The sequence below is a fragment of the Oncorhynchus nerka genome, linkage group LG23 (genome assembly GCF_034236695.1).
Source record: "Oncorhynchus nerka isolate Pitt River linkage group LG23, Oner_Uvic_2.0, whole genome shotgun sequence".
Lineage (NCBI taxonomy): Eukaryota > Metazoa > Chordata > Actinopteri > Salmoniformes > Salmonidae > Oncorhynchus > Oncorhynchus nerka.
In genome coordinates, this window is record NC_088418.1 from 51,737,762 (window position 1) to 51,750,676 (window position 12,915).

A 12,915-nucleotide genomic window follows, 5' to 3' on the forward strand; every position below is an offset into this window, starting at 1 on the left:
GTACACATCACGGACAAACTGAAACGGTCCACCCACACAGACAGCGTGGTGAAGAAGGTGCAGCAGCGCCTCTTCAACCTCAGGAGGCTGAAGAAATTTTGCTTGTCAGCAAAAACACTCAAACTTTTACAGATGCACAATCGAGAGCATCCTGTCGGGCTGTATCACCGCCTCGTACGGCAACTGCTCCACCCACAACCGTAAGGCTCTCCAGAGGGTAGTGAGGTCTGCACAACGCATCACCGGGGGCAAACTACCTGCCCTCCAGGACACCTACACCACCCGATGTCACAGGAAGCCCAAAAAGATCATCAAGGACAACAACCACCCGAGCCACTGCCTGTTCACCCCGCTATCATCCAGAAGGTGAGGTCAGTACAGGTGCATCAAAGCTGAGACTGAGAGACAGAAAAACAACTTCAATCTCAAGGCCATCAGACTGTTAAACAGCCATCACTAACATTGAGTGGCTGCTGCTAACATACTGACTCAACTCTAGCCACTTTAATAATTAAAAATTGGATGTAATAAATGTATCACTAGTCAGTTTAAACAATGCCACTTTATATAATGTTTACGAAGCCTACGTTACTCATCTCATATGTATATACCGTACTCTATACCATCTATTGCATCTCTCCTATACCGTTCTGCCATCCATATATTTTTATGTACATATTCTTATTAATTCCTTTACACTTGTGTGTATAAGGTAGTTGTTGTGAAATTGTTAGATTACTTGTTATATATTACTGCATGGTCGGAACTAGAAGCACAAGCATTTCACTACACTCGCATTAACATCTGCTAACCATGTGTATGTGACCAATAAAATTTGATTTGAATTGAGTTAGTTGTAGGCAGTTAGTTATTGCCAGTTAGTTATCGCAGTTAGTTGTTTCCTGCTTTGAGTGGGCCTGTGAGAGCTGAGCTAAGTAAAGATTCAGGAGATGAGAAAGCAGCAGCAATGACAGGTTCATTGATGTCATCTCACGTTTCTTCTTTAGTCTACTGACCTCTCTCTCAGTCTCAGTCTCAGTGTGTGTGTGTCTACGTGTCTACAGTACCTTACTCCAGTCCCCGTCCCTCTAACAGAGCCTCAGAACCACTAACCTGATGTTTTGGAGATGGTTATAGATTTTTGGACTGGCCTCTTCACAACTTTACCTATAGACAAAACAGACTTCGATTTTTACGGGTTTTCAGTAGTCCAATACTTCTTCTCATTTTCTATTTGTTGGTGTTGGCATCGATAACAGGAAGCATTTGATCAAACGGATTAAGTCAGAAACAAAAGCCTCAATCAAGCCTGCTAACCCGTTGTCTTGGTAATTCTGGAACTCTGTCCGCCCGGCTGGTCTTTCTTCAAGTGCAGGCTCTGGGCCGTGTCTTCCTCCCCTTCCGTCTCATCCGACAGCTCATTGGCTGAAGCAGCCTTCTTATTTGTCTCTGTGGTTACAGGGGTGGGGGTGGGTGTGTCCTCGGCCATGGTTCCATCGGCCAGCACTTGAGGTTTTTCCACCACGAGGGAGGTGAGGGGCGTGAGGAAGTGATAGGTCAGGGAGAGGTCAGTTGCCTGCTGGGTATGTCCCTCTCTCTCCCTGCTGGTCTGGCTCTTCAGCCTGGACCTCAGCCCCTCCTTCACACTCAGGAAACCCCATACGCGCTCCACGAAATCATCCGCCACTGACCCTGTCGTGCCCGCCCCTGTGTCCCCTGACCCCACCCCGGCCGCCGCCTCCTTCACGTGCCTCTCCGTCTCCACCTCCCTTTGCCGTAACGCCACGTCTGTCTCCAGGACGATGCTCTTGTCGCTGTTGCTGGCGGTGACCTGGACGTGCAGGGAGTCTGCACTTTGATTGGTCAATTTGCCGGCGATGACGATCTCTGAGCCGTTGAAATAGTTGGTGAAGAGGTGCTGGGTGACGTACTGGACCGAGTCCTCTGTGTAATTTACCCTGATGTCAGAGAGCAGTGGAGTGCCTATCTCATCATAAAACCTAGAGGAAGAGAGAGGGAGGGAGGGACATGGAGGGAGGGAGAGAGAGAGATGTGAAAGAGGGAAAGGGTTACCATGTTATAACATGTTTTTAATCTAGCACCCAGTAGAGGTCTATACCTCAGCTACTTCACTGTATCATGGACACAAGAATCAAGACATTGTGTGTACTACTCTCTGATACGCTCTAGGGGCCTCAAATGTCTGCGTGACTGTGTATACCCCCCCCAGAGATCCGGTTAGGGATGGTGATGTATTACGGAGAGTATGCTTGCGTCCCAAATGTCAACCTGTGGTTCCTGGTCAAACGGAGTGCACTATGTAGGGATTAGGGAATGGGGTGCCATTTTGGACACAACCTGTGTGTGTTTGTCATGTGTTGGTTTTCCAGCCAGGCCTTGAACCGTAGCACAGTCAACCTCACCTCTTTAACTGTGTGCTGAGTCAGCTAGGTCTCTCCTCTGTTATTATCTCAGGAGGCTATTAATTAAGCCCTCAGACATACCCAGACGGCCCTTTCACAACACACAGTCACACACATTCCTCCCCTCACTCCTAAACTAACACTTCAGAAAAGTGGCCGGTAAGACTGTCGCCGAATGTGTGTGTGTTTGGTTTGGTTTGAAAGATTGCAGTTCAAGACTCTGAAGAGCCTTCTCTCAGTATGTGTATCATTTGTTATTATTTCACTAGTTCCTATTCCTTTATCTCACCCCCTGACGTTCTCTATACCATTTGATTATAATTAATTATAATGAATAAAGTCTAACCACTTCTGCCTTATCCTCTGTACTAGCTGTCTACTGAACACTTCTCACACACACACACGCACGCACACACACACACACACACACACACACACACACACACACACACACACACACACACACACACACACACACACACACACACACACACACACACACACACACACACACACACACGCACACACACACACACACACACCCTTTGAGCATGGTGCTAGCGTCTGAATCCTCATGTATCCTCCTCATCATCCCACAGTTTTCCAGGGCCATGCGTTCCAGAAGCCTGTAGTCCACATCGTTCCCCATCCCAATGGTGAACACGCAGAACTGCTCCTTCACCGCCGTCCGCGCGTTGCTGAGGATGCTGGGAGACTGCAGCTCTCCCACCGTGGGCCGCCCGTCTGTCAGGAAGATGATGAGAGACACACTGTGGTGGTTGGCGTCCGGGTCGGCGTTCAGATAGCCGCTTAGCAATGAGGAGCCCGTCTGTATTCCACCGTTGATGTCGGTGCCTGGTAGAGGAGGGATGGAGAGTGAGATTGATCTTGGGAAATAGTGATTAGTAACAAAGATATATGTAACTATGCCTTTGAGCAAGGCATTTAATGGTGACCCTGACCGTGACCCCACTCCCTAGGGCTGTCACAGGGGGAGTTGGAAACGCAAGAAACACCTTTCCATTACACCCTTGTAGAAGTGTGTAACAGGACAAATATAAGCACCCTTAAATGATTCTGATTAGGCCTATCAGTGATATAACTCATCTTCCTCTATCCCAGAATGCACTGCTGTGTTTCTATCTCTCTCACCTCCAGTGGGTTGGAGCATATAGATGAACTTCTTGGCGTCTCGGATATTGAGAGGCGTGACGGGGACCAGGCGGTTGGGCTGCCACACCTTGATACGGTTGGAGAAGCTGACAAAGTTAAACCGGTCGCCTGGACGCAGGTCCCTCAGGATAGTGAACAGGGCATCCTTAGTCTGAGAGAGAGGGAGGGAGAGGGGCGAGAGACAGAGAGAGAGCATTTTTGTTTTGCTTTTATCAATCAATCAAATGATATCATTGTAATACCTTTGTCTTCGTGTAAAATCATTCTATTCAGTTGTGTTCACACGAGCGAACCAAACAGGCCTGGAAAACTTTGCCCGAACAGGAAGAGACACCTTGTCACACAAAAGGCTATAATAACACCCATGGTCATGGTTTCTGTTAGCACCAATACTGTGGTAATCACCAAGATGTAATGTTTTAGTCATGGTTTTTGGGAGCAGTATTGTTGCCTTGCTAACTCTGTAATGGTTGGACTTAACCTGACGCTGCCAGTCAAAGACCCGGCCCTTTGGAACAGCTGTGAGATTCCATTTCCTTGGTCCAGAAACTCTGTTTCTCTCACCCTCTCACACACACACACACATGCACGTAAACACACACACCACAACTATTTACCGTATCCATGCTACAGCTTGTTTCTCGACTGTACTGGGGTTTAGAAGTTGCACAGAACGAAAAGCCTACTAAATGAATATGAAATCTGGAGTCGAGTGGGTATGATAGAGTTAGAGGGGTTACCAGATGCCTATAGACTGTAGGGGGCAAGGGTCAGAGCCATAGACAGACTGAGTGCTCTATTGTAGGGAGAGATCAAAGCCCACTTGTTCACTACAGAGTGGTCCACTGGGGGTGGAGAGGAACGGGGGAGGGATGATGCTGCCATCTGGAGTGTTTACATTGCGCCAGAGACCATGACGTCTCTCCTCCATAGCATTCAATTCAATACGACTGCAATAGTGAACTTTGAGCATGTTTCCAGCATTTCAGAGTATCCATCAATCAGTTTCTCTTTTCTGTTTTTGCCACTCTAAGTCTTTGGGTTTCTGGATCTGCAGTGGAGCAGCTGCTCAGATGAAGTATCAGATGATACCAGAGGGATTATAACGCAATCTCCCAGAAGGAAGGATCTGATTTTGATATTACCAGACCAGTGTGGGAGTATTGCGCCAGAGACCGGAGAGGGGGCGGACTGGGGGTAGTATTCATCATCCGCTGCTACACTAACTCAGGATCTCTCAGGATCTTAACGGCTTGATCCCAGAAATGTGAAGGACTAAAGTCAAACTAAAGTTGACTCCACCTGGAATTTATTAAAACTCACAGATTCCCCATAAGCTATACAGTATATATTTTTCATCATTGTATTCAGAAGGAAACCATGTTTAATGACAACAACAACAAAAGGAGAATGAGAGAACACGATGTCTTGACCCTATCTAAGCATTGGACACTGGTGTGATGAGAAGGGTTTGACCGTAACCGGCTACCTGTCTGATCTTGATGCCCAGCATAGAGGCGCTGGTGTCGATCACGAACACCACGTTCTTGGGCACCACCGGCAGATCCTTTGGGGCGAAGTAGTGCACAAAATGGCCGTTCAGAACCTGAGAGAGAACCAGAGAAATGTTAGACAGTTCTCGGTAGCCATGAGCAGTTAAACAGAGCCCACCAACACAGTGTCCACAGGGCTGCTGGACTGACGGTGTGGTTGTAGAGTGACCCGGGAGGGGGTGGATATGGTGCTGGAAAATGAATGTGTTGACGGTGGATGAAGGCTATGGGACCCGGATGTGTGAGAGTGTGTGTGAGAATGAGAGAGATGTGTATTTGTCCTGTTTGATCCTTGATTAATACATGCAGTTTTCATGTATACTGTGAAGCGGAGATACATAGTTTAACATGTTTATATCTACCATGTCTGGACAGGCCTGGTCACGGCATGACACATTTACACTAATCGCGGGACCGTTGGATGTGTTTGTGTGTTTTTGGTGTGTGAAATCTGACCTGTATGTCTCCTATCCCCAGCTCTCTCTCCACGTCATAGTGCACCACAAACTCTCCCAGCATGCCACTGGTGGTGATCTTAGCCTGCTGAACGATGTTGGGGCTGAAGGTGATCCTACAGAACGTCTTATTTTGTTTGATCACCGTGGAAACGGGAAGAGCAGGCTTGGCTGGTGGTAGGGAAACATTAAGTGTGTGTGAGAAAAAGCTGGGAAGTGTGTGTGTGTGTGTGTGTGTGTGTGTGTGTGTGTGTGTGTGTGTGTGTGTGTGTGTGTGTGGGGGAAGGGTGTGCTGAACTAGAGATGCTCAACATTGCTCATAGGAAGGTTAAATAGATTGCAATCTGTTGGAATCTGAAAATTTGAGCATTGGCCAGGCATTTTCACCAATATCACTGCAGAACTATTTCTAATGTTAGATAAAGTGCAAAGTATTCAGACCCCTTGACTTTTTCCACATTTTGTTACATTACAGCCTTATTCTAACATTTATTAAATAGTTTTTTCCCTCATCAATCTGCACACAATACCCCATAATGACCCCATAAAGCAAAAACAGTTTTTTAGAAATGTTTGTAAAGTTATAAAAAATATAAAGCTGAAATATCACCTTTACATACGTATTCAGACCCTTTACTCAGTACTTTGTTGAAGCACCTTTGGCAGCGATTGCAGCCTCGAGTCTTCTTGGGTATGACGCTAAAAGCTTGGCACACATGTATTTAGGGAGTTTCTCCCATTGTTCTCTGCAGATCCTCTCAAGCTTTGTCAGGTTGGATGGGGAGCGTCGCTGGACCACTCTTTTCAGGTCCCTCTAGAGATGTTTGACCGGGTTCAAGTCCAGCCTCTGGATGGGCCACTCAAGGACATTCAGAGACTTGTCCCAAAGCCACTCCTGCTTTATCTTAGCTGTGTGCTTAAGGTCATATTCCTGTTGGAAGGTGAACCTTTGCCCCAGTCTGAGGTCCTGAGAGTTCTGGAGCAGGTTTTCATCAAGAATTCTCTGTACTTTGCTCCGTTCATCTTCCCTCGATCCTGACTAGCCTCCCAGTCCCTCCCTCTGAAAACATCTCACACCATGATGCTGCCACCATCATGCTTCACTGTAGGGATGGTGCCAGGTTTCCTCCAGACGTGACACTTTGCTTTCAGGCCAAAGAGTTCAATCTTGGATTCATCAAACCAGAAAATCTAGTTTCTAATGGTCTGAGAGTCCTTTAGGTGCCTTTTGGCAAAGTCCGTTATGCTGCAGAGATGGTTGTCCTTTTGGAATATTCTCCCATCTCCACAGAGGAACTCCTGAGCTCCTCTTGGTTTTTGCTCTGACATGTACTGTCAACTGTGGGACCTTATATAGACAGGTGTGTGCCTTTCCAAATCATGTCCAATCAATAGAATTCACCACATGTGGACTCCAATCGAGTTGTAGAAACATCTCAAGGATGATCAATGGAAACAGAATGCACCTGAGCTCCGCTTCATAGCAAACGGTCTGAATACATATGTAAATAAGGTATTTGTAAAAACCCGCAAACATAAAAAAAAAAACGTTTTGGCTTTGTCATTATGGGGTATTGTGTGTAGATTGAGGAGGGAAAATATGTATTTAATACATTTTAGAATTAAAGCTGTAACAAAATGTGGGGAAAACAAAGGGTTCTGAATACTTTCCGAATGCACTGTATATTACACACCTAGTATGGACAAAGCACAGACTCAACACATCCCACACTCAAACTGTACCAGGTGTCTTCGCTGCACTGGCACCACTGGCTACGGCCGTGTTGCTCTTGCCGTTGCGCAGTGGCAGCACCTCCAGGTGGGTGATGGTGGAGTGATCCACAATGGTGACGTCCACACTGAGACGGCTGACCAGCTGTAGGGGTCTCAGGCTGGTCACATGCTCATACCTCCCCAGCCTCCGCTGGAGCAGCTCCTCATAGGTCAGCATGAACATGGCCCGGTTACGACCTGGGATACTGGCCCCCATCCTGAACACCTCCACCTCTGGTTCGCTACTGAGGGAGAAGAGAGAGTTGGGGAGGGGAGAGGGGAGGAATGGAGGAAGAAATAAGAAGAATATAGAGGGAAAAAAAGGGAGAGAAATAGTTGGGGAAAGAGGAGGAGTAGGGAATGAGTCATTCCAAGTAGTGACATCATCAGTGTGGAAGGGCAGTGACTGCCAGGAGCACTCCTCACTGGACTCAGCACTGGACTCAGCACTGGACTCAGCACTGGACTCAGCACTGGACTAACCAATAAGCATTTCCATTCCTCTATCTATCTATATCTCTCTCTCCATCTTTATTTTCTCCCTCCCATTCTCCCTTATGCTTTCTATCACTCTCCTTCTCTCACCTCTCTGTGAAAATGTAATACCCTCTATGTAAATCTGATTTCATTTTACAAGTGGGATTTTATGGACTGGCAAGTAGAAGCACGATGTAATTTCTTCCTGTCAGAGACTGGTCACAGATTTATGTGACAATAGTTCTTCATTTCCAGTCTCTGGAGCTATGATCGAGCCCTGCTGCTCAACTCCAGGCAGGTCAGAAACACATATTCTGTGGTCAGGTTGGTGTTTGAAGTCGCACTCCAGTCTCCTTTTCACCTCGTTTAACACCTGATTTACTTAACAAAAGGCACAGAAGCCTTTCCTCTTTGGTTCTCCATTGCTCCTCTATTGTTCCCCAAAACAAGGTGGAGGCCAGAGGGCATCATCAGATCAACTCATTGAATGGCCTTTTACTCCATTAAGTTTTCACTTGTGACAAAAAAAAAACGATTTTCTTTTACCATAAGTGTGTGTAGATTACTGTATTTATATGTGGAGTTTTGTATTTCAACAATGAAAAGTTCAAAAATAGCCGGGGTGCGTCTTTAAAATAGGCTTTTATATGGGATATGAACCTGTTTCTTCTGGCAGAGTAGTAGCTAGTGACTCCAGAGGACTCTAGAGGTTGTACTGGCAGACAAGGTTAGACACTGGTGATTGGCCACACACACACACACACAAGAACACACTCACACACACAAGCACACACACTTTTACCTCTGTTCACCTTTCTCCTTGTTCTTGGGTTTGGCCTCACCCCCCTTCCCCTGGTTGACCTTCTTCTCCTTGGGCCTGACCTCACTGGGGTAGACACGCCCCCCAATGATCCTGTGTTTAGGGTAGAGGTCAGGGGTTAAGAGTGGAGATGATGATAAGGATCACCCTAGTAAGTAAACCTTACAGTTCAAAATTCCGTCTAAGAATCATTGGGGAAATCCTAATGTCATTGTGTTAGGCCTATATTACTGTGATACATAAAAGTAAACAGGCAAGCCTTTCACAGGCTTCTTCCGAGGCTTCTGGACTATGTCTCTCATGGTCCAGTGAACAATCTAGTAAATGGAGATGAATGAAGGCTTGTGACCACAACATAGTAAATTACCTTTGCACCACTGAACAGTCACAGGCCCCACACTAACCTCTCCCATAGCAACAGAGCCCTCATAAACCCATACAATGATTGACTGGCCACAATGGCATGCCATGGGAAGAGGGAGAATACGACAAGAGGGGTAGTAATCACACAACAATAAAGTGAGAAAATAAATGAAAAATCTAAATAAATTGAGGGGGAAAGATATATTGTAGTTCACTTGCAACACGTGTACACAATCTGAACCATATTAGACTCAGACTGACATGATCTATTACCCAGAAGCATCTATCTAGGCTACAAGTTTTTTTTTAAATACAATTTGTTGCGTTTTGGCGCTTACATGGTAAAGTTCGAGACATAGGCGTTCTTGGGAATCAGAAACTGGAAGACGCCCTCCGCGGCGGCGGAGTGCCGGTTGAGCATGGTGCACGACACCGCGGTGAAGGCGTATCGGGAGATAATGGTGGTCTTCACCGACAGCTCCTGGATATGTGGTTTGGTCTCCTACGCGGTTGGACATCAACATGTTAGGTTCATGTTTATTGATGATACCTTAGGTTTGACTGGTTTGTAATACATTTGGTTAATTTAAATCTGGCAGTGATTTATGTTTTTCATGTATCGTCGATGGGACAGCACAGCACTGCGTTCACGCACACACACATGCTGCGCACTGGCCACTGTTCCATTCCGTTCATTTCCAGTGGCATATCGTTCCAAACTCCTTATCACCACGTTGGCGTGATATATTTTATATGTTTGATTGTATTTCTGGATAGGATGTCCAGCGATTTCCACGTATCTGCAGTACAGCCCGGTGCGCTTGGCAGGTCTCTGCGTATCACACCCAATGAGAGTTTTCGAGGATGACAAACTGCAGTGCTGAACTACCCATCCCTCTACTCTGCTTTCACGAAATACTTTTTCTGACATATTCTTCAATTGTTATCAATGAACAACAGTATGCAACATGCAGATCTCTTTGAGAATTAATGCGGGTGATATTTAGTCTACAGTAGCCTAGTCAACACACACAATGACACACAAGAGCGCAAAAGATGCATACGGGCAGAAATGTCAAGACATTCAACTCTGTAATCTTTACCTTAGTAAGCATGGATTTCACCTGGCGAGGCACTCTACGCGGAGACTGAAATGGGAAACAAAGTAGATTGGTTAAATCGGGTTCCAATGAAGCTCTCAAAAAATATATATCAATGTTGCCAAATTAAATAGTTCAGAGTTGAAATGACACTCACAATATCCAAATCAAAGTCGGGAGAAAGATCCTCCTCAATATTAATATCCTCAAACAGTCCAAAAACATACGGATTGTAACACATCAGTAACGTCAAAAACAGCATGTTTACGTCCATATCCATTTACAGTATTAACGAACAAGAGCCTGCGGGTCGTTCGGATCAGAGTGACCGAATTGTGAGACGATGGATGACTGAGGACACTTGACTTGCAGCTGCACGCCCACCCGCGGAGTCTTCGACCTCGACTGGATTTGTCGCGTCGGGGCTCGGGGGCCGGGGCTGAGGGAAAAAGCGCCTGACCCGAGTCACACACACAGGCACACAACTATTACAATGTGTAAGCCACTCCAAAGCCCATCAATTACCTCTATAGTCTTCATTCACTATTCGCCTTGAAGTTGACCCCACTTTCACTTCCACCCCAACAAATCACTTAGACTTCAAGGGCAATGTGGTTCATTTAGCCATGTGTCACTGTCACGTTGGAACTCTCAAGAAGGTTCATAGTTTTGCTTATTAACTGCATTTATAAATGCAAATGGCGTACACTTATGCAGTATGACACAAAGGCAAAATGATTTAACCTTAAAAGGAAAAAGGGTAAATTGAGCAAAACCTCATAATTTCGAAACCTGTTTTGTTGTCCTTCTGAAATTGTATGACTTTGTCAAGCAACTATTTAAAGACAAAAAACACAATTTACTATTATTTCGGTGTTAATATGGAGGGATGGAGGAATGTACAGTCATGACCAAAAGTTTTGAGAATGACACAAATATTAATTTCCACAAAGTTTGCTGCTTCAGTGTCTTTAGATATTCTTGTCAGATGTTACTATTGGATACTGAAGTATAATTACAAGCATTTCATAAGTGTCAAAGGCTTTTATTCACAATTACATGAAGTTGATGCGAAGAGTCAATATTTGCAGTGTTGCCCTTTCTTTTTCAAGATCTCTGCAATCCGCCCTGGCATGCTGTCAATTAACTTCTGGGCCACATCCTGACTGATGGCAGCCATTCTTGCATAATCAATGCTTGGAGTTTGTCAGGATTTTTTTTGTTTTTTGTCCACCCGCCTCTTGAGGATTGACAACAAGTCCTCAATGGGATTAAGGTCTGGGGAGTTTCCTGGCCATGGACCCAAAATATCGATGTTTTGTTCCCCGAGCCACTTAGACATCACTTTTGCCTTATGGCAAGGTACTCCATCATGCTGGAAAAGGCATTGTTCGTCACCAAACTGTTCCTGGATGGTTGGCAGAAGTTACTCTCGGAGGATGTGTTGGTACCATTCTTCATTCATGGCTGTGTTCTTAGGCAAAATTGTGAGTGAGCCCACTAGCTTGGCTGAGAAGTAACCCCACACATGAATGGTCTCAGGAAGCTTTACTGTTGGCATGACACAGGACTGATGGTAGTGCTCACCTTGTCTTCTCCGAACAAGATTTTTTCCGGATGCCCTCAAACAATCGGAAAGGGGATTCATCAGAGAAAATGACTTTACCCCAGTCCTCAGCAGTCCAATCCCTGTACCTTTTGCAGAATATCAGTCTGTCCCTGATGTTTTTCCTGGAGAGAAGTGGCTTCTTTGCTGCCCTTCTTGACACCAAGCCATCCTCCAAAAGTCTTCGCCTCACTGTGCATGCAGATGCATTCACACCTGCCTGCTGCCATTCCTGAGCAAGCTCTGTACTGGCGGTGCCCCGATCCTGCAGCTGAATCAACTTTAGGAGACGGTTCTGGCACTTGCTGGACTTTCTTGGGCGCCCTGAAGCCTTCTTCACAAAAATTGAACAGCTCTCCTTGAAGTTCTTGATGATCCGATAAATGGTTGATTTTGGTGCAATCTTACTGGCAGCAATATCCTTGCCTGTGAAGCCCTTTTGTGCAAAGCAATGATGACGGCACGTGTTTCCTTGCAGGTAACTGTCACGCCTTGGTCTTAGTATTTTGTGTTTTCTTTAGTTATTTGGTCAGGCCAGGGTGTGACATGGGTTTATTGTGTTGTCGTATTGGGGTTTTAGTAGGCATTGGGATTGTGGCTGAGTAGGGGTGTCTAGCATAGGCTATGGCTGCCTGAGGCGGTTCTCAATCAGAGTCAGGTGATTCTCGTTGTCTCTGATTGGGAACCATATTTAGGTAGCCTGGGTTTCACTGTGTGTTTTGTGGGTGATTGTTCCTGTCTCAGTGTGTTTGTATTTCACCAGATAGGCTGTATAGGTTTTCACGTTCCGTTTCTTGTTTTTTGTATTTTTCGTGTTTATTCTTTCATTAAACATGTATCGAACTAACCACGCTGCATTTTGGTCCGACTCTCCTTCGACGGAAGAAAGCTGTTACAGAATCACCCACCACACCCGGACCAAGTGGCGTGGTGACAGGCAGCGACAGCAGAAGCAGCGAAAGGAGGAATGGACATGGGAAGACGTTTTGGATGGCAAAGGTTGTTACACTTGGGAGGAGATACTGGCCGGAAGAGATCGCCTCCCATGGGAACAGGTGGAGGCACTTAGGAGAGCAGAGGCAGCCGGAGAGAGGAGCCGACGATACGAGGGAACACGGTTGGCAAGGAAGCCCGAAAGTCAGCCCCAAAAATGTCTTGGGGGGGGGGGTGGC

At 46.0% G+C, this 12,915-nt stretch overlaps 1 protein-coding gene across 4 annotated transcripts in view; it reads right to left on the reverse strand.

Annotated features, from left to right (window-relative positions):
• LOC115107017 (inter-alpha-trypsin inhibitor heavy chain H5-like) overlaps positions 1-10,664 on the reverse strand; it is a 21,190-nt gene extending 10,526 nt beyond the window's left edge. The window contains exons 1-11 of one of the 4 annotated variants that reach the window (XR_010460738.1): positions 10,295-10,664; positions 10,141-10,185; positions 9,376-9,539; positions 8,657-8,767; positions 7,348-7,622; positions 5,606-5,775; positions 5,086-5,202; positions 3,576-3,747; positions 2,966-3,278; positions 1,318-2,000; positions 1,114-1,167 (exon numbers count right to left, since the gene is read on the reverse strand). Coding sequence is in view for 3 of the 4 variants with exons in the window: in XM_029630342.2 (XP_029486202.2) it covers positions 1,114-1,167; positions 1,318-2,000; positions 2,966-3,278; positions 3,576-3,747; positions 5,086-5,202; positions 5,606-5,775; positions 7,348-7,622; positions 8,657-8,767; positions 9,376-9,539; positions 10,141-10,185; positions 10,295-10,417 (2,227 nt within the window). In the remaining variant the exon portion in view is untranslated. The remainder of the gene's footprint in view (positions 1-1,113; positions 1,168-1,317; positions 2,001-2,965; positions 3,279-3,575; positions 3,748-5,085; positions 5,203-5,605; positions 5,776-7,347; positions 7,623-8,656; positions 8,768-9,375; positions 9,540-10,140; positions 10,186-10,294) is intronic. The other 3 variants (XM_029630343.2, XM_029630342.2, XM_029630345.2) reach the window with 3 other exon arrangements.
• Between the last annotated feature and the right edge of the window lie 2,251 nt (positions 10,665-12,915).